Source organism: Mirounga angustirostris, unplaced genomic scaffold (assembly GCF_029215605.1).
Source record: "Mirounga angustirostris isolate CCGP_5_RB_7025 unplaced genomic scaffold, mMirAng1.0.hap1 SCAF_16, whole genome shotgun sequence".
Lineage (NCBI taxonomy): Eukaryota > Metazoa > Chordata > Mammalia > Carnivora > Phocidae > Mirounga > Mirounga angustirostris.
Genome location: NW_026991724.1, coordinates 17,276,758 through 17,301,901, shown reverse-complemented (window position 1 = coordinate 17,301,901; position 25,144 = coordinate 17,276,758). Strand labels below are relative to the sequence as shown.

The 25,144-nt window shown below is 44.7% G+C and overlaps 1 protein-coding gene across 2 annotated transcripts in view; it reads left to right on the top strand.

The window, feature by feature from the left end:
• Nucleotides 1-25,144, top strand: part of CDH1 (cadherin 1) — a 76,035-nt gene that overhangs the window by 45,153 nt on the left and 5,738 nt on the right. For both annotated transcript variants that reach the window (XM_064580363.1, XM_064580364.1), the window contains exons 2-12: nt 3,058-3,275; nt 9,073-9,216; nt 9,346-9,501; nt 10,262-10,406; nt 12,586-12,761; nt 13,023-13,151; nt 15,373-15,555; nt 16,781-17,025; nt 18,303-18,448; nt 21,714-21,938; nt 22,254-22,484. In XM_064580363.1, coding sequence (XP_064436433.1) covers nt 3,138-3,275; nt 9,073-9,216; nt 9,346-9,501; nt 10,262-10,406; nt 12,586-12,761; nt 13,023-13,151; nt 15,373-15,555; nt 16,781-17,025; nt 18,303-18,448; nt 21,714-21,938; nt 22,254-22,484 — 1,918 coding nt within the window. In that variant the 5' untranslated portion in view covers nt 3,058-3,137. The remainder of the gene's footprint in view (nt 1-3,057; nt 3,276-9,072; nt 9,217-9,345; nt 9,502-10,261; nt 10,407-12,585; nt 12,762-13,022; nt 13,152-15,372; nt 15,556-16,780; nt 17,026-18,302; nt 18,449-21,713; nt 21,939-22,253; nt 22,485-25,144) is intronic.

Sequence of the window (25,144 nt, the reverse complement as noted above, 5' to 3'; positions counted from 1 at the left end):
ATGGTTCCTCTGTTCATTTAGCAAATACTTGGCTTCGGGCAAATACTTGTCTACCCAAATGCACAGAAATAATAATTATCATTTTCTGTTCACATTGCTCTTCCATGTTCAAAATGTGATCACATTCCCTGTCTTTGTTAATCTTCACAAAAACCCTGAAGAGGTAGGCTCCATCCGTAGTGGTATCCTTCATGTCCCAGTAGCGAAAACTGAGGCCCAGAGAGGTTAAGCGTGTTAAGGCCACTCCTCAGGAACATGGTGGAATCTGGGCTTATTATCTGGCCACAAGACTTGGAGACCAGCCCTTTCTTCTTGTCCCTCTTCTGTCCTTTACTACAGCCTTCCCCTGCTCACCCCACCCCCACTCTCACCCCCTAAAGTTTGGGAAGTGAGTTATAAAACCAGCCTAAGAGGTGAGGGTAGGGGTGGAGGCATGGTTTTGTTTTTTGTTTTTGCAAACAGGGAGGAGAGAGGGTTGGGTAGGTGATTATTTAAAGGACCCAGCTCCCTTCCTGTGAACTCTGTCTCTGTATGGCTAGATCACAATTCCCAGTTACTGCAGAAGGTGGCCCCAGATTTCCCTGGATTCTAGCTAGGAGGCAAAACTACCCTTTAAAATGATCAAGGTTCTAATCATGAGACTAAGTAGCTTGGGTTAAGGGCCAATTCCAGCTCTGCTCTTCACTAGTTATAGGATATCAGGCAAATTTCTTAAGCTCTCTAAGCCTGAGTCTTCAAAAGGGGTTGATCATGGTGCTGTTCACCCTCCCACCCGGTCACCGGCTTCTCTGGCAAGGGTGGGGCTCTTGGTTTCAGAAACGTTTGCAAGGGTGGCCCCTGGTGGAAAAAACTGAAAACTGCAGCCCAGGTATGGAAATGGAAGATGGCTTTAGGGCTTTGTGGCAGAGACCTGATATTTATGAATGTAGAGGTGTCTACCCGTGTAAAAATAGATTCAAGAGCAGGAATTTTTATAAAAGATCACTTGGACAAAATAGAAATTCCACTGAAGAAATGAAAAGCAAGTATTTGAAAGGGATGAAAACAGGCCACCTTGAGAGTTTCCCAGAATGAACTGTTTGAATTGGCTGTTCCCTCTGCTCATTGAGCGAGGTTTCTGCAAGACTTGGCCCCTCAGGTCTCAGCTCCACCACCTCCACCTTGGGAGGCCTGCTCTCACCATCCAGTATGAGCCACACCTTTCTGAATCCCCCTTGCCCCATCACTTTTTTTTTTTAATTTTAAAAAAGTAGGCTCCATGCCCAGTGTGGAGCCCAAGGTGGGGCTTGAACTCACGACCTTGAGATCAAGTCCTGAGCTGAGGGGCTCCTGGGTGGCTCAGTCGGTTAAGTGTCCGACTCTAGATTTTGGCTCAGGTCATGATCTCAGGGTCCTGAGATCGAGACTTGTGTCAGGCTCCATGCTCAGGGTGGAGTCTGCTTGTCCCTCTCCCTCTGTTCCTTCCCCCACTCACTCTCTCTCTCTCTCTCAAATAAATAAAATCTTAAAAAAAAGACCTGAGCTGAGATCAAGAGCCGAATGCTTAAGCACCTGAGCCACCCAGGTGCCCCCACCCCCCATCACTCTTGTATCACTGTCTTTAATTACTTTATATCTAGCACTGGTCACTAGTTAAAATGATTGGCTTCTGTATTTGTCCATGTTTTCCACAACAGTGTAAGCTCAGTGAGAGCAGGTGCGTTGTCTGTCTTGTTTACGTGTTTGTCCTTAGAGCTCAGCACAGTCTGGAGTATAGCTTGGTGAAAACCTGTAGAATGAGTCATTTGGGATTCTGATGTTTAGTGTAGACATTTTTCACCACAACATCTCCAGCTTTGGGTATTGGTAGGTAAGTTTTAATACCTCCATAGCTGTAAAGTTTGAAGTAGAGTTTCGAAGTCATTGGTCATAACATTCTCCCACCCACGTAGTCCTTCTCCGTCATTTGCATTTATCTTGCTGCCCTGTGTCATCAGGTTGAAGATAACTTTTCATTATCTCCCCTAACGACAATGATCAGTTTCTCTTCCCTGTCAGATTGCAAGCAGGCATTACTTCTGTATGCCTCAGCAAGTATTTACCGTTATCAGTGTCTTTTGTGGAATACTCATGAGGGTTGAATAAATGATTAAGCAAAGCCACATTTGTTTTTAAACGTTTTTTTGTTTTTAAGATTTTATTTATTTAGAGAGTGCATATGCCCATGCTAGTGGGAGGAGGGATAGAGGGAGAAAGAGAATCTCCATCTCAAGGTAGTTGCCTTTGTTACCTTCATTCTACAGTTGGGTAGACTGAGGCACAGGGAGGTTAATTTGCCCAGGGTCACAAAGCTAATAATAAGCAGAGCTGGGACTTGAGCACAGTTCCTCGCAGAGCCCACACTCTTAACCATCATGCCATGTGCCTCTCTTTTCTGCCACTGTTTACTGAAATATAAACAATTATTTGAATGTAGACTCTCCGAAGCGTCTCACTGTACCATAGTCTCTAACTTTTGGACTTAGTAAGTATTCTGTCTCTGTTATCTTGGTGGTCTGTTTTCATATTGTCAAGAGCCAGCTGAAGGAGAGGCCCTTTTTTGGCTTTTGAAAAGAAGTTACTTTATAGACAGGTTAGTATTTGCACTTTACAAGTAGATAAGAAAAAGAGACCACAATTAACAGTCCCCCTAGAATGCTGAAGAACCTAATAATATTGACTACGTTGCCATCTTTCAGTTCTGGCTTGTTTTGCTTGTGCCTGTTTTGTGTGAGTCAGGCTTTTGGTGGGTGAACCAAGGTTTTTTTTTTTTTTTTTTTAGATTTTATTTATTTGAGAGAGCGCGCGCACGAGAGAGCGAGCACAAGCAGGTGAAGGGCAGAGGGAGAAGCAGATCCCCTCCTGAACAGGGAGCCCGATGCAGGGCTTGATCTCGGGACTCTGGGATCATGACCCGATCCAAAGGCAGACGCCCAACAACTGAGCCACCCAGGCGCGCCCAAGTTCACTTTGGGGAGAAGGAATGCTCTTGTTTTGAATCTGCCCCATTTCCTAATCACTGTGATTTATGCCCTGCAGTGAATTTTGAAGGATGTACCGGTCAACCAAGGACAGCCTATGTTGCTGATGATACACGATTCAAAGTGAGCACAGATGGTATGCTTACAGTCAAGCGGCCTCTCCAACTCCATAAACCGGAGATGAGTTTTCTGGTCCATGCCTGGGACTCCAGCCGCAGGAAGCTCTCCACCAGAGTCATACTGAAGGCAGCCGAGCACCGCCACCACCACCGTCGTGTATGTTGGAGTGTTTTCTTGAAAGTTCACTGTTGTTTTAAGTCTGTTGCCTAATCTGAGTTCTCTCCCCTTGGCACCTTTCACATTTGGGGCTGGATAGTTTTTTGTTGTTGTTGTTGTTGTTGTTGTGATGTTTAGCATCCTCCCTGGCTTTGGCCCACTAGGCAGATACCAGGAGCACTCTCCTAGTCGTCACAACCAAAAATGTGCCCAGACGTGGCCAATGCCGACTGGTGGGGGAGGGGGGTGTTGCGGAATCACCTAGTTGAGAACCATTGGTCTAACTGAACTAATTCTTGCTGGGAATTTTTTTGTGTTTGGGTGGGGAGGGATCCTGTGGAATGATGGCAAAGTGTTAATATCTTTATTTCTGTCGGTAATAAAGAATAGTGAGTAAGAGCGTGGACGCTGTCTGGGATTGAATCATAGTCCTACGACTCGCTACCTGAGTAGCTGTGGGAGAGTTCATTTAAGGAATTTCAAGCAGAGAGAGGTTACCTATAATGTCGAGAAAATAATGACTGCATGAATTAATACGTGTGAAATGCTGCAACTGTGTTAGGCGTGCAGTAAGTACTCAGCAATTGTTAATTGTCTTCTTGGCGGAAGAATGAACAAGAGATCAGTTCTCTGATCATTTTATTTTACTCTTTTTATTATTTTTTTTAATTTAAAATTTAGTTAACATATTTTTCTATTTCCACCCCCCACCCCCTGTTTTATTTTACTCTTTGTGTTTCTAGTGGGGGCAGGGTCTTGGGATGGGAGAAGAATCAATGGGAAGCTTTTGTTCCGTTGGACTGTAATCTGCACAAGATACTTCCCCATTGTATTCTTAGTGCCTGGCCCACAGTTGGGCATACACCAGGAGCCCTATAAATATTGAATGGACAGATGGGTGAATTGGCCATGAATGAAAGGATATATGTCTGCCCAGTTCTTGGCAAGAATGTTTCTGGGTATTGTTACCCAAGCCAGACACCATTGCTAGTTTCTAAACTGTTCCCATGGTGCTTCCTACCAAAATGTCTCTCTGGAGGCCGTTCTAGTCGTATCCTGGTACTGCCTTAAAAATACGAAACATGTTGGAAGTACCAAGGTCTTTCAGGCTGTCTCCTGTTTTTCTGCCCAAAGATTGTTGAGTTGCAGGAACTTAATAGTCCTGATAGATCTATTCTTTTCCACCTGGTGTAATTGGATAGACCAGAAAAATGAAGAACGTAATAGAAGTGTGTTAACATAACTTCCTGACTCAAGTCTCCGACTGATTCCATCGTTCGTGTAAGTTCAGCATGGTGAGTTCTTGCTGGACAATTGTGTGTGGAAGGCTCTTACGATCAAAAGACAAGATTTGAGCTTGGTTTTTCAAACTTTTCCTCCCTACTTCTGCCAGTTTTGCCTCTGCCTTCATTTTTGTTGTATCATGATTAAGTTTAAACACATAGTATAGGCATAGTATAGAAAACTGTGAATGACAGTGGTTTATGCAAAAGAGTATTTCTCTGTCAAGTTAAAGATACTCAAGGGGAAGTTGTAGCTAGTATGGAGACCCCACAGTCATTAGGAGCCCAGGTTACTCCTTTCCTTTCTATTCTGCTAACCTCAGCACATGGCTTCCATCCTCAGGGGTACCTCATGATCCAAAATGGCTGCTGGAGTTCTAGTCATCAAATCTTCATTCTAGACGATAAGGAGAAAGGGAGAAAGCACAAAAGTGCATCACTCAGTTGTATGCCTGCCTTTTTAAAGAAGCCTTTGTGGAATTCTTTTCAAAAAAATTGAATCTTTACACGCAACATGTGGCTTGAATTTAGAACCCTGGCATCTAGAGTCACATGCTCTTGTAACTGAGCCAGCCAGGCGCCCCCTTTGTGGAATTCTTTTTTTTTTTTTTTTTTTTTAAGACTTTATTTATTTATTTGAGACAGAGAGAATGAGAGAGACAGAAAGCACATGAGAGGGGGGAGGGTCAGAGGGAGAAGCAGGCTCCCTGCTGAGCAAGGAGCCTGATGCTGGACTCGATCCTGGGACTCCAGGATCATGACCTGAGCTGAAGGCAGTCGCTTAACCAACTGAGCCACCCAGGCGCCCTCTTTTTTTTTTTTTTTTTTAATTCATTTATTTGACAGATAACAAGAGAGCACACACGGGGAGCGGCAGGCAGAGGGAGAGGGAGAAGCAGACTCCTCATGGAGCAGGGAGCCTGATGCGGGGCTTGATCTCAGGACCCTGGGATCATGACCCGAGCTGAAGGCAGTTGCTTAGCTAACTGAGCCACCCAGGTGCCCCCACCCCCACCCCCACCCCCACCCCCACCCCCACCCCCACCCCCACCCCCACCCCCCTTTGTGGAATTCTTAAGCAAATAATGCTTGTATCTCACTGGTTGGAACTTGATGTCATGGCCATACCTACTTATGAGTGCAGTATAGAAAATGTACTCTTTTACTTGAACACAGAGCTGGATACAAAACTGATACATATGGAGAGAGACAGATACAGTTACTTATTATTATTATTTTTTTTAATTTTTAAATAAGAAAGGAAGAATGGATACTTTCCCATAGCTGGTTTGAGGTTCACTTTGGTTTGTTTCTGGTTCAAGAGACCCTGTGGGCCCTTCGTTAGGAGAAAGGTGATGGGGGGCCTGGCTGGCTCAGTTGGGGCATGCAGCTCTTAATCTTGGGGTTATAAATTCAAATGCCATGTTGGGTGTAGAAATTACTTTAAAATCTTAAGAAAAAGAGAGAAAGGGTGACAATCCCACTTCTCCTTTAATTCATATAAAAATCTTATGTGTATCAAAATATCATACTATGCATACATTACACACACACACACACAATTTTTATTTGTCAGTTATACTTTTAACTTTCCAGTGTTTAATCTTTGGGTAGATTTTCTCAGTCTGGTATCATTTTTTTCTGAGGGATGAATACCATGCTCAGTATGTTTAGGCATGGTTCCCTTTGACATCACATAAAGATATTGATGTTCTCTTAGCAGTGTTCATAATTTCTTTATTATTGTTCTCTCAAAATATTCTGCAATTCTGATGTCAGCAAGATGGGCTCTTTGTCTTCCTCTTCAATGTGGCAAATGAATCTGGATTCATTCACTGATGCTATGCTGTTCACTCACCATGGCTGTGCAAGGCGGTCCCATTTAATAGGCTTAGGGTACATTTGTGGACAGTCATTTGAAGACTTCGTTCCTGTGCTGTAGCTAATCCCAAACTCACCTCCATTAGCTTGATGTTTGCCATCCTGTCTAAGCATCATTGTTACCATTTTTTGAGCATTTATGTGTTTCAGGCACTATTCTAAGTGCTTTATTTGCAATACTAGTATCTCATTTAATCCTTCCGATATTATCGCCATTTTAAAATCATAGGGAACTGTGGGACAGAGAAAAATAATCTCCCCAAGAGGAGGAAGTGCCATAGTGAGGATTCACAGCTAGACAGCCGGTTCTGCAGCTTGCCCTTGGCTCATGAGGGACTAGTTTTCTAGAATATTAATAATCCAATGATGCAGAGAGAGAGAGTGTGTGTGTGTGTGAGTGAGTGTGTGTGTGTAACCAATATGCAGGAATGCAATACTGGGAAGGATTCTGTAATGATACCTTGTCTTATGTCCATCTTGTGCATTTTTTATAATTTATATTACATATTTATTAAGGCAAGGAACTATATAGAAAAAAACATTTGTTCTGCTTAAGGCATGCTTGGGAATAAACCATTGCACAAATTATTGCACACCTGAAACCACAGTGCATAACAGACGGTCTGCATAAAAATGTTAAGCAAACCAGGTGTATTTACCTGACTTAGGTCTTAAATGTAGATCGGAAGACAAAAATAGATTTTCCTTGTCAAAGTATGAAGCAGTTTGAGAACTTTGGCTTCTGCATTTGATACCTTTAGAACCAAGACTCACCAAGCACCATCGTTTAGGTTATTAAAAACCCATTTCCTGTACCTGAATTTCTTCCTCTTCTAATATCATAATAATGGGTTTTAGAAGGCAAAGAGAATAAAAGGTGATCTTTATACTTATATTGCATGGAAACACAGTTCAAGGGAATTCTGGTCTTCCCCACCCCCCAACTCATGGCTCTAATTTATACCCAGATAGCCACACCTTCCAGTCACCCCCTTGGTATTTTGTAAGTCCAGGAATATTCAAGTTGGATTTAGCATTGGAATGACAGAAGATCCAGTCACAGACCCCATGGGTTCTTTGATTTGTCTTCTGGTTTCCTTGTGTCTCCTGATTATCCATTCACAAGTTGGGTTGTTGGGAACTTGACCATGATTATAGTGCTTTCCGGCTGGGTTCCTCCCCTTACCGCTCCCCCCACCCCCCGGGGTGGGGCAGTTGGGGAGACCGTGTGAAAGGTAAAAAATACAATAAAATGAACACTGAATTCTCTTCTGGCAGGGTGGGTCCTATCCATTGTTTTGGGCTTTAAAAGTGTCTCTTCATGTGTAAGGCGAGGTGGTCCGACCTGGAGAAGGCCCGGTGGCCCTTCTGACACTGGAGGGGGTGCGGTGCCTGGTGTGTTTTGCCCTAGGGCCTGGTCAGTTGGTTGGGGCGGGTGCATTTCCATCCGTAGCCGTCCCAGTCACAGTGGTAGGGCTTCTCACCTGTGTGGGTTCGCAGTTGTACCTTGAGGTGAGGACTCTTCGTGTAGGTTTTGCTGCAGCCGACATAATCACAAGTGTTTGTGGCTGTCCTTTTCCAGGGCCACGACCTTCTCCCCCTCTTTGGTTTGGCATGCAGGAACCAGGGGGCATGAGCTCTTAGTAATGGAGTGGTGGGACCTGTGGCTGCATCTGATCTGGCCGAGAGGATGGGTAGTTGGCCCCGGGGGGCGGGTGGGGGTGTGTGTAGGACCTGCTGGTCTCTGCTCCTCTGGCAACCAGGGTCGGTATAGTCCTGCAGGGGAGCTGCCGCCCCAGGTGGAAGTCCTGAGCCTGGCCGCATTTTAGGCATTTTGAATCAAATCTGAAAAGCCAGGAAATAGTGCTTGAATCGCCTTTGGCAAGCAGTGATCAGTGATTATGTGGGGAGTTGGGGATGGAACTGTCCTCTAGAACCTTCATGTATTACCGCTAATCACTTTAAAGCACTTAAACAATTTGGAGGGTATTTTTCTTCCATCTTCCACTATCTTATTTCCCTGTGTGTGCATAAAGTTATCTTTATCACACATGAAAACCGTTCAATACAAATCTCAAAGGGTGTTTTTGGTCCCCATCCCAACAGCTTCTGTTAGAACAAATGGAAACCAAACAGATAAAATGACACAATGAGATTAAAGAATTTGTATTGATCACAAAGTAGTTCTTAGTACCAGTTCCTAAACCTTAACTCATCTTGGCTGAGAGCTCCACTTCGGGGACCTAAGCCCCTAGGAAAAACATAAAAGAAAATTGAAACGCTTGCATATCCTGTTGTTGAATAAGCTCATATTATCAGGGTGTAATGTTCTATTAAAAATGACAGGTATAATATATTTAGGCTTGAAATAATTGGCAAAATAATATTTAACCCTCAAATGTGTAATTGTGTATACATAATGATTACTTGAACTCTGGACATTAGAAGGATCAGAAGGGAACACCATCTTCATTATATGGCAGAGAAGTTCATTGGGTTGTGTTTTGTTATTAAATTAAAACCATTGCCTGGCCCCAAGAAGGCTGGAGATGCTGACTGGTTAGGTGGACTGTTTGGTCTGTATTATCTATCCTGAATTATCTGATTTTGTTCTTTATCTCCTTTCCTTTTAGGACGCTCTCTCTGAAACCCAGACAGAAGTTCTCACGTTTCCCAACTCCCAGCATGGTCTCAGAAGACAGAAGAGAGACTGGGTTATCCCTCCTATCAGCTGCCCAGAAAATGAGAAAGGCCCATTTCCTAAAAATCTGGTTCAGGTAGAGAAGGAAGTTTTCTATTTCTCTGGGAGCAGTTTGGCAGAGAAGGACCTAGACCAAAAAAGGGGGGAAAGCCCCATTGTCAGGATCCTTCCTTGATAACTCTATTTGTTTCTGTGTGGTCTTCAGATCAAATCTAACAGAGACAAAGAAATCAAGGTTTTCTACAGCATCACTGGCCAAGGAGCTGACACACCTCCTGTTGGTGTGTTTGTTATTGAAAGAGAAACAGGATGGCTGAAGGTGACAGAGCCTCTGGATAGAGAACAAATTGCCAAGTACATTGTGAGTATCTCTCAGAAGCATGCTAATAGGGGGTTATCTCCTTCCAAAATTTTTTGGTCAACCCATGTTGGATCCCGAGATCAGATGCTCTGGACATGTGAGGCTCAGTTGGATACCTCTACACCTGTTGACAAGGGGAGATGACAGGAGAGTCTGGAAAAATGGGGGAGGGGCGTTGATTTTTTTTCCCCAGTGGGAATGAAGAAAGGAGAAACCTTAGGATCATACATGAGTTTGGACCCAAGATAACAGCTTACTCTTGGGGCTGAAAGTCCCTGACCCAAAGGAAGAGGCCATTTAGATGTTGGGGAGCACAAGCCGTTCCTGGGCCTTGGTAGCAGTGGGAGCTTGCAGAGCTGGGGGGGCGGGGGGTAATGCATTGAGGCCAGTGCAAAAAAATCTGGGAGAGACACTCGACTAGAACAGCCAGAGGAAATTTTACCCTGCTGGGAATAAGAATGTTTTAGGCCTCTGCTCCTGTCTCTTAGGCCCGGCTCCCCAGCCCTCCTGTGGGAAACGGGAGCTCTGACCTGGTGGGTGTGTTCTGCAGCCTATGAGTCTTTACATAGCATGACCTCAACCAGTGTCATGACCCCTAAGGCAGCAGCACGTGTGTGAGAAAAGTTCTCTGCGGGGGGTGTCCATCCTTGGGTCCTGGAGAGTGGGAGGGAGTGGAGGCCAGCTGGAGTTCTAGTCACATGACTTCTCGCATTTCTTCCTCCTTGTCGGGGCCCAAGTAACCCTCACTTGGCTGTTTCAGCTCTACTCTCACGCCGTGTCTTCTAATGGGAATGCAGTGGAAGACCCAATGGAGATCGTGATCACGGTGACGGATCAGAATGACAACAAGCCCGAGTTCACCCAGCAGGTCTTCGAAGGATCTGTCATGGAAGGTGCTCTTCCAGGTATGGCCAGTCTCGAGGAGCTGAACACCCAGAAGGACACTTAGATTCCTTGGACCTCAAAGTGTTAGGGCTTGTGTTTGGGGTCAGGTCCTTCGTGGGAACAGAACTTCTTTGGAAGCCACTGAGAGAGAGAGAGAGAGAGAGAGAGAGAGAGTGTAAAACATCCATTCTACAGAAATGTGTATTATAAAATAGGAGTCCTGGAATCAAGCCCCGTGTCGGGCTTCCTGCTCAGCGGGGAGCCTACTTCTCCCTCTCCCTCTGCTGCTCCCCCTGCTTGTGCTCTCTTCTCACTCTGTCAGATAAATAAGTAATAAGTAAAGTAAATCAATAAATAATCTTTAAAAAAAAAAAAAAGCAGTTTAAGAGGGGTGCCTGGGTGGCTCAGTCAGTAGAGCATGCGACTCTTGATCTTGGGGCTGTGGGTTTAAGCCCCACATTGGGCATAGAGCTCACCACCACCACCCCCCCACCTCCCAAAAAGGAGCAGTTTAAGAACCTCCCCTGATTAAGAAACAGATCTTTGCCATTCCTGAACACATTCTTTTCTCTTCCCTGTAAATGTAGCCACTGCCCTGACTTTGGCAATCATTCCTTGCTTTCCTTTATCTTGTTCATCATGTGTATATTTACCCCTCAGTAATATCCGTTTTTTTTGCATGTTTTCAAACTTTGTATATGTGGAATCACACTTAACATGTATTTCTGTGGTGTGCTTCTCTCATTCAGCTTTATGTACATAAAGTTATTCATGTTGGTGCCCATAGCAGCCCAAGGTCATTCATTCATTCTCATTGCTGCATCATATTCAATATTTTTATATTTATATAAAGCACTTTATTCCTCTGTTGATGGAAAATGAGTTTGTTTCAGTTTCTTCTTTTTTTTTTTTTTTAAAGATTTTATTTATTTATTTGACAGAGAGATAGAGAGCACAAGTAGGCAAAGAAGCAGGCAGATGGAGAGGGAGAAGCAGGCTCCCCGCAGAGCAGGGAGCCTGATGCGGGACTCGATCCCAGGACCCTGGGATCATGACCCGAGCCGAAGGCAGCCGCTTAACAGACTGAGCCACCCAGGCGCCCCTGTTTCAGTTTCTTCTTATTAGAAGTAGTGTTCTCAGAACATTTTTTAATATATTACCTGATGCGTACACAGAAGGCTTTCTCTAGGGTGTATATCCATAAGAGCAGCTGGCTCGGTTATATAGGGTATGTTCCTGTTCAGTGTGACTACCTGGTGACAGACTGTTTTCCAAAGTGGTTGAACCACTTAACGCTCCCACCAGGAATCAATATCCTAGAATTGTTAAGACGTTTTAGCTTTGTTGATTGTGCAGTTGTATCTTCGTACAATTTTATAGAATTTATTTATTTATTTGACAGAGAGAGACACAGCCTGAGAGGGAACACAAGCAGGGGGAGTGGGAGAGGGAGAAGCAGGCTTCCCGCGGAGCAAGGAGCCCGATACGGGACTCGATCCCAGGACCCTGGGATCATGACCTGAGCCAAAGGCAGACGCTTAACGACTGAGCCACCCAGGCGCCCCTTCGTACAATTTTAAATGGCCTTTCCCTGATTTGTCAGTGGGCTAATAAACATTTTCTATGTTTGCTGGCCATCTGGGTTTCTTCTTTATGACTTGTCTCTCCAAGTCCTTTGCTCCTTTTTCCCTTGGGCTATTTGTCCTTTTCCCGTGGAGCCGTAGGAATTGTGTCGATGTTGTGGGCACTGGTCCTTTGACAGTCACAGGTGCTGTCAGTATTCTCTGCCACCTTGAAGGCTGTGATCGCAAATGACCATTCTCTGTGATGAAGCTGTGCCTGAGAAGCCAGTTGTGAATATTGGTGGGATTTTTTTCCTCTTTTCCACCTCATTCACTCAGGATGGGAGACAAGGCACAGTGTTTCAGTTTATTTATTCTCCATCCTCCTCAGCTCCAGCCACCATCCAAAATTGTTGGAAAAGCCAAGTCCTTGGAACACTGCTCATGGGGTGGAATGCTTTCTTCCTCCCCTACCATTTTGGTAAAAATTTTGGGAATTAGAGAATGGAGGAGCCATAACATGGTACCATTTCCCGGGGCTCCTTCTTTAACACTCTGGACAGAATTGATCTGAGCCGTGTTGACCAGAATCCAAAGTGCAGCTTAACTGAATCTTTCCCTCCCTCGGTACTTGCAGGCACCTCCGTGATGCAGGTAACAGCCACAGATGCGGACGACGATGAAAACACCTACAACGCCGCCATTGCTTACCGCATCGTCACCCAAGACCCCCTCCTGCCTAGCAGCATGATGTTCACTATCAACAAGGACACAGGAGTCATCAGCGTGCTCACCACCGGGCTGGACCGGGAGGTCAGGGGTGAAGAGGGTCTTGAGGGGGTTGAGGGCAAATAGACATCAGCTAAATCACATGGACAATGCAAAACTCTGCAGAGGTCAGTTGCCACTTACTATGTTTATGGTCTGAGCTTTGCGTCTAAACAGCTCTCTAGAGGTTTTGTACCTAGAAAGCAGGCTGGCATTGAAGCAAATGATCAAGTAAACTGTTTCCATGTTCTGGGCTGGGCTTGATGTGGCTGTTGGTCCTGACTCAAATGTGTTTGATCTCTGCAGAGTATTCCCACGTACACCCTGGTGGTTGAGGCTGCTGACCTGCAAGGTGAAGGCTTGAGTACAACCGCAACAGCTGTGATCACAGTCACTGACATCAACGATAACCCCCCCATCTTCAAACCCACCACGGTAACTCTGCAACCCCCTGGACGGTTTCCAAAGAAAGGGCCTCTGTTGTTGTGCAATTGCTCATGGGTGAACGCTTTGAAAACTTGCCCCATACTAGTGAGCTTTAAGAAGCAAGCCAGTTGGGATGGCAATCTTCTCTGTCCTCCTCAGCGCAGGCCCTGCTGAGACAGGTTTGCAGAGTTGCAAATGGCACCTGTGGGCGCCTGGCGGGCTCAGTCCGTGGAGCATGCGCCTCTTGATCTTGGGGTTGTGAGTTCAAGCCCCACGTTGGGTGCAGAGATGAGTGGGGTTTTTTTGTTTTTGTTTTTGTGGGTTTTTTTTTTTAAGGCACCTTTTGAACTCATGTCCTCATTTTGTACATCTTGGTAGCAAATCTTACCAGGTTTTGTTTATTCACTGAACAAATACTTTCTAAGTTTGTAACACAGGAATTGTGTTATACACTGGAGATATTATCACAATAAGACAAAGATTCTGTTCTCAGTGGAGTTGATAGTCTAGCTAGGGAGATGTTTGACAACCTGTACAAATTATTGTGTACAATTACATTAAATGAAGATGAGGAGAAGGTATTAAAAGCCACACGAAAGAACTCTAAATCTTAATATGTTAGTTAGAAATAAGCTCAGTGGTTAGTAACAGAGATTTGATTCCCGTGCCTTAAACAAATAGGGTAAACTTTCTCTTGTGTCACAAAAAAACCTAGAGCTAGAGTATCTACACTGTTAATGGAACCTCCTTAGTCTTGCTGTCCCACCATCACTAGTGCATGGCTTCTATCCTCAGTGGCCCCTTATGGCCCCAGATGGCTGCCAGAGCTCCAGCTATTTTTCTGCTTCATTCAGGAAGGTTGCAAGGGCATGGGGAGCAAAAGGCATTGCTGCTAAGTCAAGGCCTCTTACTTCTGTGCAGACCCATCCCACAAGTTTCCTTAACCTCTTATTAGCAACTGCTGTCTTAGAGGATGACTGGAAATAAAATATTTTGCTTGGACACATTGTTGCCCCCAACAATATAGTTCGTGAAGAAGGGGCGAGTAGTTATTTACTAGGCAATTAGCCGTGTCTGCCACCCTGACACAGATATTGTGAGTCCAAGAAGGCGTCACAAAGCCCATAACATTTATAGTAAGATGTGAAAGGCCTTGTCTGAGGAAAGCATCAGCTCTCTAGAGACGAGTAGGAAGCCTGGGCTTTGGGTGAACGTGCTAATCTCTGCATAGAGACTTCTTCCAGCCTGCTCCTCTAGCCCAGCCATTCCTGCCGCAGACCAGCTGCCCCCACAGCCCATGGCCTTCTATCCTGCCCATTTTTTCTGCCTAATGGGCTTCTGTGCAATTCGTAGTTTTTCTATAAACTGACCCTTGTATTAGTAAAGCCTTTAGGAGATTTTTGTTCGAAACCAAGGACCTCCCTTCAGCTCAGAACAGGTTTTTCCCTCGATTCCAACTCAAAGTTTTACGTACCTTTCTAGTCTACTCAATAAATTTGTGGATGGCTTTACCTCCTTCAGTATTCTACATTCTTAGTCCTCTTTTCACTTTATGTCTCAAGAAATGGTGAAATGTACATCAGTCTAATAAAATATGAAATAACCATGATAAAAAAATAAGACTTGAAAGGAGGTTGTCAAATGTGGGACAGGGGACAGTGGAAGTGTTCTAGGCAGAGGGATCACCATATGCAAAATGCCCTGAATCAGTAAAAAGTTTTCAAGAACTGAAAAACAGTCTGTGTAGTGAAGCAAAGGAGGTTGGGTCCTACAGGACCTTGTAGATGGAGGTAAGAATTTTAGAATTTATCCTGAGTGCAAGGGGATGTCATCGGGTTTTAAGCAGAGGACTATACTGACCAGACTTTTGTTTTATGAAAATCACTGGTACCACTGGGAATGATGGAAGAGGAGGGGAGTAGTAGATAAGCCACAGTGTCTTGAGTTTGATTAAGATCACAGTCAGCAACTGGGCCAGAGTGTTTTGAGGGGCCCAGGTAGCCAGGTCCTTAAAAAGCCAGCTCAGGTAGTCTTGAAGGATGATGCACCTTGAGTAGTGTTGGCTGCTCCCCCAACAGGAAATAGGGGCTCCACTGGTGGAATGGGTACTTCCTCCAAGACTCTCCTTGAATCTTGGACTCAGAAAGGATTTCTTTAGCCTTCACAGACCTGGCTCATCTGTTAGGTGTCAGGATGTCATAAGTGACCCATCTTCTCCTTTGCTCTGTAGTACCAGGGGCGGGTGCCTGAGAACAAGGCTAACGTTGTAATCACCGTACTCAAAGTGACTGATGACGATGTCCCCAATACCCCAGCATGGCAGGCCGTGTACACCATATTGAACAATAACAATGAGCAATTTGTCGTCACCACAGACCCAGTAACCAACGACGGCATTTTGAAAACAGCTAAGGTTTGTATGGTGCCTGGCAAGATGCAGAAACCGACAGCTAGCTGCCCACTCCCTTGTCCCTTGATGTCTTCTAAGAAGTAGATTAGCATGGCATTGGTGGGCTAGGGGTGGGCAGCTTTCCCAGGTTCTGGTGGGCCATTTGGGGTTTGCAGCAACTCTTCAGGCGCGTGTGAGAAGCTCCTACGCAGCCTCTTGAAATTGAGGAGAAAGTACCGTCTGTTTTAAAAGGCTTTCTCCCTGAAACATTTGCCCCATATCCATTTTGCAAATGAGAGGAAAAATGGCTTACTGGTCTCTGCCATTTTGCTGGATTATTTTAGAAGTGGGACAAATGACTTTTTGAAAGATGTCTTGGAAACCTGAAAACTAAGAAGTTGGGTGATATCTTTGTCGAAGTCACAGTTAGCAGATCCCTGGATTAGCCCCCAAACTTAGACTTCCTTATTGAGCAAGTGAGCAAAACCATCCATCCTTGCATCACTCACTACATAATCTTATCTCCCACCGAATATTGGATGTCAACATTTTCTATGCTACCAACAAAAGAAAGAAGCCAGTAAAATGAGCCCCTACTGTACACAAAGTCTCTCATAAAAGTTCCCATTTTATTCCTTACAGCAACTCTATGAAGCAGTTCCTTTTCCTATGTATTTGGGTGTGGAAACAGACCCAGAAGTTAATTTGCCTGGACCACACAGCTAGGAAATGGCTCACCTGGGCTTTGACCTTGTTGTTGGCTGATTCTGAACTTCATGTTGTCACTAAACTTAATTGAGATCAGTGAGGTCAGAAGCAGGGTCTTCTGTCCATCTGCTGTCACATGGACAACACGTCACATAGGATATCAACATTCTTACTGGTCTTGGATAATAAATGACTTAAGGTACTAGCGTTTGTTCACTGGGTTTTGCTGTTTGAGGCTTCACATATGTAGTTCATTTTTATTCTTCTGCTAGGATTCTCGTCTTGAATATGGTTGCATGTTAGCTTTTGAAAAACACCCACGACCAGGCCCCACCCTCAGAGATTATTGTTTGCTGGGTTAGGGTGCAGGCCTTCATTTTCTTCGGAACTTCTCAAGTTACTTCTTCCTAACACAGCTAGATTGGAGAACCATGAAGATATTGCTGATCAACAGCAATAGTTAAGGATGTAATCTTTTTTTTTTTTTTTTTAACACTAACATAAAATATATTTTTTAACTCCTTTCTTTTTTGCTCCTTAGGGCTTGGATTTCGAGGCCAAGCAGCAGTATATTCTGTATGTGACCGTGGTGAATGTAGCCCCGTTTGAGGTCATTCTCTCCACCTCCACAGCCACTGTCACTGTGGACGTGGAGGATGTGAATGAAGCCCCCGTCTTTGTGCCTTGTCCAAAGACAGTGGAAATACCTGAAGACTTCAGCGTGGGCCTGGAAATCACATCCTACACTGCCACGGATCCAGATAGTTTTATGGAACAGAGGATAACGTAAGTATGAGGATTTTTCAACAGTCTTGCAGCAGCTGGGTGCGTGTGTGTGTGTGTATAAAATATTTAGTTCATAGCATTTTATCATTGTCTGTGCAAGACCCTTCTCTTGTTTGGCTCCCCCCCCACATTCCCCACATCTTTTCCATTTCTTCTGTAGCCAGCCATTCTATATTTACTGTGCTTTCCTCTCTCCAAGTTCACGCAGTGAGGCAGGAATGTGGTTTTAATTGACATACATGGTGTGTTGTAAGTAGCTCACTATTTTCTGTCCTTTTAAACTGGAAGGCGCCTTTATAGTCTAAATCATACCCACACATGTTGAAAACACATGGGCAAGGGTGCCTGGGTGGCTCAGTCGTTAAGCGTCTGCCTTCGGCTCAGGTCATGATCCCAGGGTCCTGGGATCGAGTCCCACATTGGGCTCCCTGCTCGGCGGGAAGCCTGCTTCTCCCTCTCACACTCCCCCTGCTTGTGTTCCCTCTCTCGCTGTGTTTCTCTCTGTCAAATAAATAAATAAAATCTTTAAAAAAAGAAAAGAAAACACATGGGCAAACCAACAGGAACACCCTGCGACCGACCATGTATGACAAATAATGCCCTTCATCTTTTGAGGGCTGGGTTTGACTAGGGAAAAACAAGTAGAGCACAAATCCCAACGTGATGCACGTGTCTTGTTAGTAATAGTGTGATTTCCAGGGATAACAGGGCTCGGCCAATGTGCCCGCTTCCTCTTCTCAGAGAGGTTCTGACCTCTTAACATCTACTCTAGAGGAAACTGTAACAGTGAACTATTTAGGGGCACCTGGGTGGCTCAGTTGTTAGGCGTCTGCCTTCGGCTCAGGTCGTCATCCCAGGGTCCTGGGATCGAGCCCCGCATTGGGCTCCCTGCTCTGCAGGAAGCCTGCTTCTCCCTCTCCCGCTCCCCCTGCTTGTGTTCCGTCTTTCACTGTGTCTCTCTCTCGGTCAAAAAAAAAAAAAAGAAACGACTTTAAATATGTGCCATATATTAAATAATAGTATGGATATCAAAGTTATATTTCCTGAAATTAAATTATCATTATCTAAGAAAATGCCTCTGTTCCTAGGGGATAACACGCTGAAGTATTTCTGAGTAAAAGAACATGGTGTCTGCAACTTACGCTTAAAGGGTTGAAGGGGACATGGATGGTCATACTTTGCTGTAGATGTGATCAGTCAACAAAGAGGAACCTTAGCCTTCTTCAGCTATGTGCTGTTTGCTGTACTATTCTAAGCCAGAGCTTGTGCCTTTTCAGGTATCGGATTTGGAGGGATGCTGCCAACTGGCTGGAGATTAATCCAGAATCTGGTGCCATTTTCACTCGGGCTGAGCTGGACAGAGAGGACATGGAGCATGTGAAGAACAGCACGTACGAGGCCCTCATTGTAGCCATTGACACGGGTAAGGGTGCCCTTAGTTAGTATGTGACCTTTGCTATCTCACCTGTCTGGCTAGCATGCTTCGTTGCCCCCTACCCTTCTTTGAGAGGCAAGAGTTCATTCTTTTTCTGGTATTCTTAAACAAAAGCATGTGATTTTCGAAAGTACAAGTAATTAGGTCAAGCAGAAGCTCTTTATACCTGAACCGACTCCTTCCCCACAGGAGCCAGACTGCCTGGGTCTAGATCTTCAGGCTAAAGCTTATGTCCCTCAGTTCCTCTGTCTAACAAAATGATAATGCCCCGTCTGGATTTTGAATGAGTTCGTTTATGTAAAAGTACCCTAGAAGAGTGCCTGCTCTACAACGACTATCGTAATTTTTATCCTCATCATTAGTAGTGAAATATGGCTCCTTCCAGACTGTTTTCATGTATTTGAATACATTTATATGCACATAGAAATAGAGTTTATTATAAAGCCACTGTCTAGTTTACAGCCTGGTTTTGTTTTTATAATAAAAATCATTATTTTATACATGTTGATTTAAATTTAAGTTTTAATTTATTTGCTATTTATTATTTATAATATGTCTTAAAGACACAGATCTACTTTGGCACCTTATAAATCTACCTCTTCGTAATAAAATAATGTTATCTGGATATAGCATACTTGAATTGTTCGCATTAAAGAACACTGGGGTGGTGTCCACCTGTTCGTTATTGCCATGAGTTTGATAAGGAAACATCCTTGTCCATGCCTCTGTGTGCAAGTATTTCCCTTGGCTGGATATTTAGAAACAGAATTACTGTTAGAAACTGCTCGCTTCCTGGGCTCGTGATGGATTCTATTTCCCTCGCTAACTCTCCAGCTTCCTGAGGTAGTAATTTCAGGCTTGACAATCTAGAAAACACAGCAAGGCAGGTAAGGCCATGATGGGGCTGGACAGGTGGCCCTCCATCGCATTGTGATGGTGCTGGGGAAGGATGAGCCTGGCCTCTTCAGTTAGAATCTGAAGCCTGCTCCTGGATCTGTATTTAGGAGTTAGCAGGTTAAAAGCAGAGAGCGAGGTAAGTAAGGCCATGATGGGGTCCCATTCGCAGAATGCTTTTGTCTGAAGGGAAAAGCTAGCCCATGGCTTCAGCCGCACTGGCCAGCTGCTGCATGGAAACTCTCCAGCCTGGCCTGGAAGTAATTGGAGGAAATGGCTCCTGAACGTGCCTTGGCAAACTTTCTGTGAAGGAAGGGCCAGGGAGTAAGTATTTTAGTGTCTTCGGGCCATGTGATCTTGATGGCCTTTGCAGCCTAGAAGCAGCCATAGACGATCTGAAAGGGGGAATGAGCACAGCTGCCTTCCTCATTTGCCTGGAAGGCCTTAGTTTGCCCACCTCTGACCTGATAATCATGGCTCAGGTGTGATGGTGCTGAATGATTCCTTTAAGTGTTCCTTTGTGCATGACTCAATACTTTTTTTTTTTTTTTAAGATTTTATTTATTTATTTGAGAGAGAGAGAATGAGAGATAGAGACCATGAGAGGGAGGAGGGTCAGAGGGAGAAGCAGACTCCCCGCCGAGCAGGGAGCCCGATGCGGGACTCGATCCAGGGACTCCAGGATCATGACCTAAGCCGAAGGCAGTCGCTTAACCAACTGAGCCACCCAGGCGCCCTGACTCAATACTTCTTAACGTAAGGTCTAAGAAGAAGGAGAATGAGGTTTCGTAGAAAATCTGTTAGCTTCTTTTTTATTTTATTTTATTTGCATTTTTTTTTTAAGATTTTATTTATTTGACCCAGAGAGAGAGAGAGAGAGCGAGCACGTGTGAGAGAGCGCGCACAAGCAGGGGGAGTGGCAGGCAGAGGCAGAGGGAGAAGCAGGCTCCCCACAGAGCAGGGGGAGCCCGACGTGGGACTTGATCCCAGGACCCCGGGATCCTGACCTGAGCCAAAGGCAGTCGCCTAACCAACTGAGCCACCCAGGCACCCCTAGCTTCTTTTTTAATTAGAAAAATTTTTAAATGGCATCTCCTATTTGTTTTTAATTCACATGATAAGGTAAAAAAAGATTTAAACATAAACCAAATATGGCATATGCATACAATGGAATATTATTAAGCCTTAAAAAAAGGAAGGGAATCCTGTCACATGTTCAAAAGTGGATAAATCTTGGGGGCATTATGCTAAGTAAAAGCCATGTCACGAAAAGGCAAATACTATGGTTCCATTTAAGGTAAGAAAGCAGTCCAATTCATAGAGACAAAATAGAATGGTGGTAACCGGGGGCTGGGAGGAAAAGGGAAGTGGGGAGTTGTTTAATGGGTACAGAGTTTCAGTTTTGCAAGATGACAAGGTTCTGGAGGTCTGTTCCACAATAATGAGAATATACTTGCAGTGTTGAACCTAAAATGTAAAATGAATTTTAAAATGGTTGAGATGGTAAATTATATGCTGCGTGGTTTGTTTTAACCACGATTTTTTTAAAGGGTTAAAAAAAAAAATAATCACCACAGTCTTGCTACCCAGGCATAACTCTATATAGGTTTGAGATAAGAGTCCTGTGTTTTTTTCTATGATAAACTAATATTGATGGTAATACTTAAGCATCTATTTTATCTACTGCCGTATGCTAGGTGCTATGTCATAATGTAAAAGAAATGTCCAAGTCTGTTTTTGTTTGTTTTTGTTTTTGTTTTTTTTTTTGAAAAGCAACTTGTAGCGATTTAAAAAGTTCAGCCCTTTGATAATGATCTTCAAGCCATAGAAGTTCTGAAAAGGGAGAATTGGTGGGGGGGCAATGAGGAATTCTTGGAGTGGTTAAAATTTAATGGGTTCAGGGGCGCATGGATGACTCAGTTGGTTAAACAACTGCCTTCAGCTCAGGTTATGATCCCAGGGTCCTGGCATTGAGCCCCGCATCGGGTTCCTTGCTCAGCAGGGAGCCTGCTTCTCCCTCTCCCGCAGCCTCTCCTCCAGCTTGTGTGTTCTCTCTCTCTCTCTCTGTCAAATGAATAAATAAATAAAAACTTTAAAAAAAAATTTAATGGGTGCATAAAGGTATGTGTAGAAGAGGGAAGGAGGTGTCCTTGGTGTGAGGGTAATTTGAGTAATTGTTGTCAAAGCAGGAAATAAGCATATCAGAGAGCAGCCAGATCTGAAGTGAAGATGCCCGGTGATGGGTAGAGCTGATGGCTCCCTAAAGAGCCAAGCCAAGATTGGAATTTGGTCTGATGGGAATCAGTAGAGCTTCATGAGTGTTCTTGAGCTGTGGCATTTCCTATGTATTTTCTCTTAGGTTCTCCAGTTGCTACTGGAACGGGAACCCTTCTCCTCATCCTCTCTGATGTGAATGACAATGGCCCCATACCAGAACCTCGAAATATGGACTTCTGTCAGAAGAATCCACAGCCTCGTGTCATCAACATCATTGATCCAGATCTCCCCCCCAACACATCTCCCTTTACAGCAGAACTAACACACGGGGCAAGTGTCAACTGGACCATTGAGTACAATGACCAAGGTGGGAACTGGAGTCTTACTTCAGAAACATTGCTCTGACTCCATGCTTTCCCTGCTCCTGTCCTCCCCCCTTCTGAAATTCCCTTTTCCACTTCCACGTGTCACCCCTTTTGTTTGTTGTGTGTTCATTTGCCCCTTCTACATTTGAGGCATTCCACCAAATTCCCTTTCCTTTCCTGGTATCTGACTGTGCAATGTACTGCCCAGTAATATACGACCCAAGCAGCTCCAATTTTCTTGACCCTAATAATTTTATTCTAGAATGAGGTTTTTTCCCTCCCCTTGTCCCATCATTTATTTTTGTTGCTTCCTCCAGCCCATGAATCTCTAATTTTGAAGCCGAAGAAAACCTTAGAGTTGGGTGACTACAAAATAAATCTCAAGCTCACGGATAACCAGAACAAGGACCAGGTGACCACCCTAGATGTGTTCGTGTGCGACTGCGAAGGGGTCGTCAACAGCTGCAAGAGGACGGCGCCCTACACCGAAGCAGGCTTGCAGGTTCCCGCCATTCTGGGCATTCTTGGAGGAATCCTCGCTTTACTAAGTACGTGCGCCTGGCAAGCGGTTCAGCCTTTGGCTTCTAAAATGGGGGAGCTTTATCCCTTAGTGAACAGTTCAGAGAGAAGTTGGCCAAGACTGGAAGGCAGCCCTGTTTCAGGAGATCAGCAGGAACCCAGTCTTCCATTTAGCTGTTCTTTCAATCCCTCAGGGTAGTGCTTCTCATGCTCAAGTACATGCAAATCACCTGCATGAGGATTCTGAGCTGGTTATCTGGTGAGTCGGGTGGGGGCCTCAGATTCCATGTGTGTAACCAGCTACCCCGGTGGTGCAGATGTTGCAGGTCCTTGGACCAACTTGGAGCAGCAAGGCCTTGGGGTCCTTTCCTCATCAGCAGGGTCTGAGCTGTCCCGCTCACCACCACCACTTCTGCTTCCACATTCTACATTCCATCCTGGAGAAGGGATGACAGAGCAAGTGGAAAGCACGTGGCTGGAGATGACACAAATCACCTTCATTCCCATCCCACTGGCCCAAACACAGCCACACCTAGGATTTCCCACTTGAACTGGGTGGCCATGTGCCCATTTAAACCTTGGCAGAGCATGGGGGTGGAGTGTAGGGTGAACAGTGAGTATTCAATGGCTAAAAGGACAGTGGGGAAAAGGATACTGGGGGGAGCTATGGCAGTTCTACCATAGTCCTTCAAACTGATACCAACTGAGACCACCTAGAGATTGGTCCCTAGGGTTGACACAGATGCTGTGATGGTTTCTAAAAGCTTGGGATGGCAAGTTCGTTAGAAAAATTTCAAAGATGGTTTATAAATTAAGGGCTGGAAAGGGTGGTCCAGGTCATGAATGCCTTTGTGATCAGACGAGGGGGATGTGAGTCGACCCTCAAGGAAGGTGTAGGATGGTTGGGACAGAGGCTGGTGGCATCCAGATGGTCAGAGGGGCATTTGTGAGGGTTCCCACGCTAGTGAAGGCACAGAGAGGAAGGCTCGATTCGACTGTGGAGGGCAAAGAGGAGGCCAGCGTGGCTGGAGTAGAAGAAAGTTCTTGGACCAGTGGCATCACTCGGGTTTCAGTTTAGACTCAACACAGATGTTCTTAATCCCGCTGCTTTCTGCTTCAGCAGATTCATTCGCTCCCGCCCTCTTCTGATTGTGTCCCCTCAAAGCTGAGAAGGAAGGAGAGTGTGTTGTTCAGAATTCAGTGAGCTTTCTGGACCTCTGTTCCTCAGGGTTCACCTGGCTTAATTGCCTCTGTGGGGTGAGGTGAATTCACCTTCCTCTGCCATCATCATGGCTGGGGTCATGCAAGCCCTGCCTGCCCCCTTCCTTCCTACTCCACTTAGATTTGACTGGGCCAGTCAGCTTTGGGGACAGCAGTTACTAACTAGTACTTTCATTCTAAGGAAAATATTAAAGATTGTCGTTACACTTAAAACATTTGACTTTTGAGTAATAGCCTTCCCTCAGTGTGTTTGGGATACATTTTATTAGGCACAGAGGACAAGAGCAGAACTGCAGAATGTTCAAATGTGGAACCGTATTGAAAACGGGAGCAATGCCAGCATTCAGACTTGCAACTTCTTCTTCCTTGTGGGCAAGCGTAGAACTTACACTTCCAAAGATTACACTAGAAAAATGCCAGGATATGAAGGTTTTCATGTAGACCCTCGATAATTGGTTGCTTGCTTTGTGCCAGGCTTTATGGGGATCCCACTGGGAATACTGAGGTTGTGGTACAGTGTTGGGGCAGTACTTCCTGAAGTGATAACAGTATCTATTTTGGTTACTTTCCTTTAAGTGACATTTAAGTAATGTTTGATAAATAGTATCTTCTTGGAAATGATAACCTGCTTTTAGTTGCTCAAAGCCCCATGTGGATGGTGACTATCTGCATCTTACATGGTCTTAAGTACTGTATCCTCGGTGCTAAGACAGGTTTTGGCCCACTGAGCAAGTGCTCAGTGTTCCTGTTTATGAATCGTGGTCAAGGAAGTTAAATTGTTCATCTGAATAAGGTCCTGGAATCTTGATGATTTCAGAAACAATAGGGAGGTTGGGTACTTGTAAGAAATCTTTTCCCCAAGTCTGTGCAACCTCTTGTTTCAAAGAAATACTGCTTCAGTAGGGTGTCCTTTAGAGAAACTTGGCCACAAGCACCTATTTAAAAAAAATACTAAATCATAATTTTTTCAGTCACAATAAATAGTTTAAAGATTTTTAACAATTAATTATTAATCTTCTATATCCTAGAAATATCCCAAGATCAGATGAAAACTTCGGAAATTAAACATATTTTAGAGCTTGCTTATGTGATTTTTATCTTAAGAGAAAATAAAGTATTACCAGGCTGTTGAATGGTCTGTGTCCCATTCCTTGGAACTGATTAAAAATAATGCACATCTGTCCATCACATTTAGGCTGACCCAGCCCTGCTCACAAACCTTCGCTGGTTCTAGTTCAGAATCAAAGCCAAAGTCCTTCAGTAGTCGCCATGTCCCTGCCACCCTTCTGAACCCCTGTTTACTTCCTCCCTCGCTCACCATGCTGACCTAGCCTCTCCTTAGTCATGCCCATCGTGCTCCTGCCTCAGGGCCTTTGTCCCTGATTTCCTCTGCCTGGAGCATTTTAGCTCAGATTCTGGGAAATGACTGATTGGTTTAAGTCCAATTAAAGACCACACTTGAGTTCCC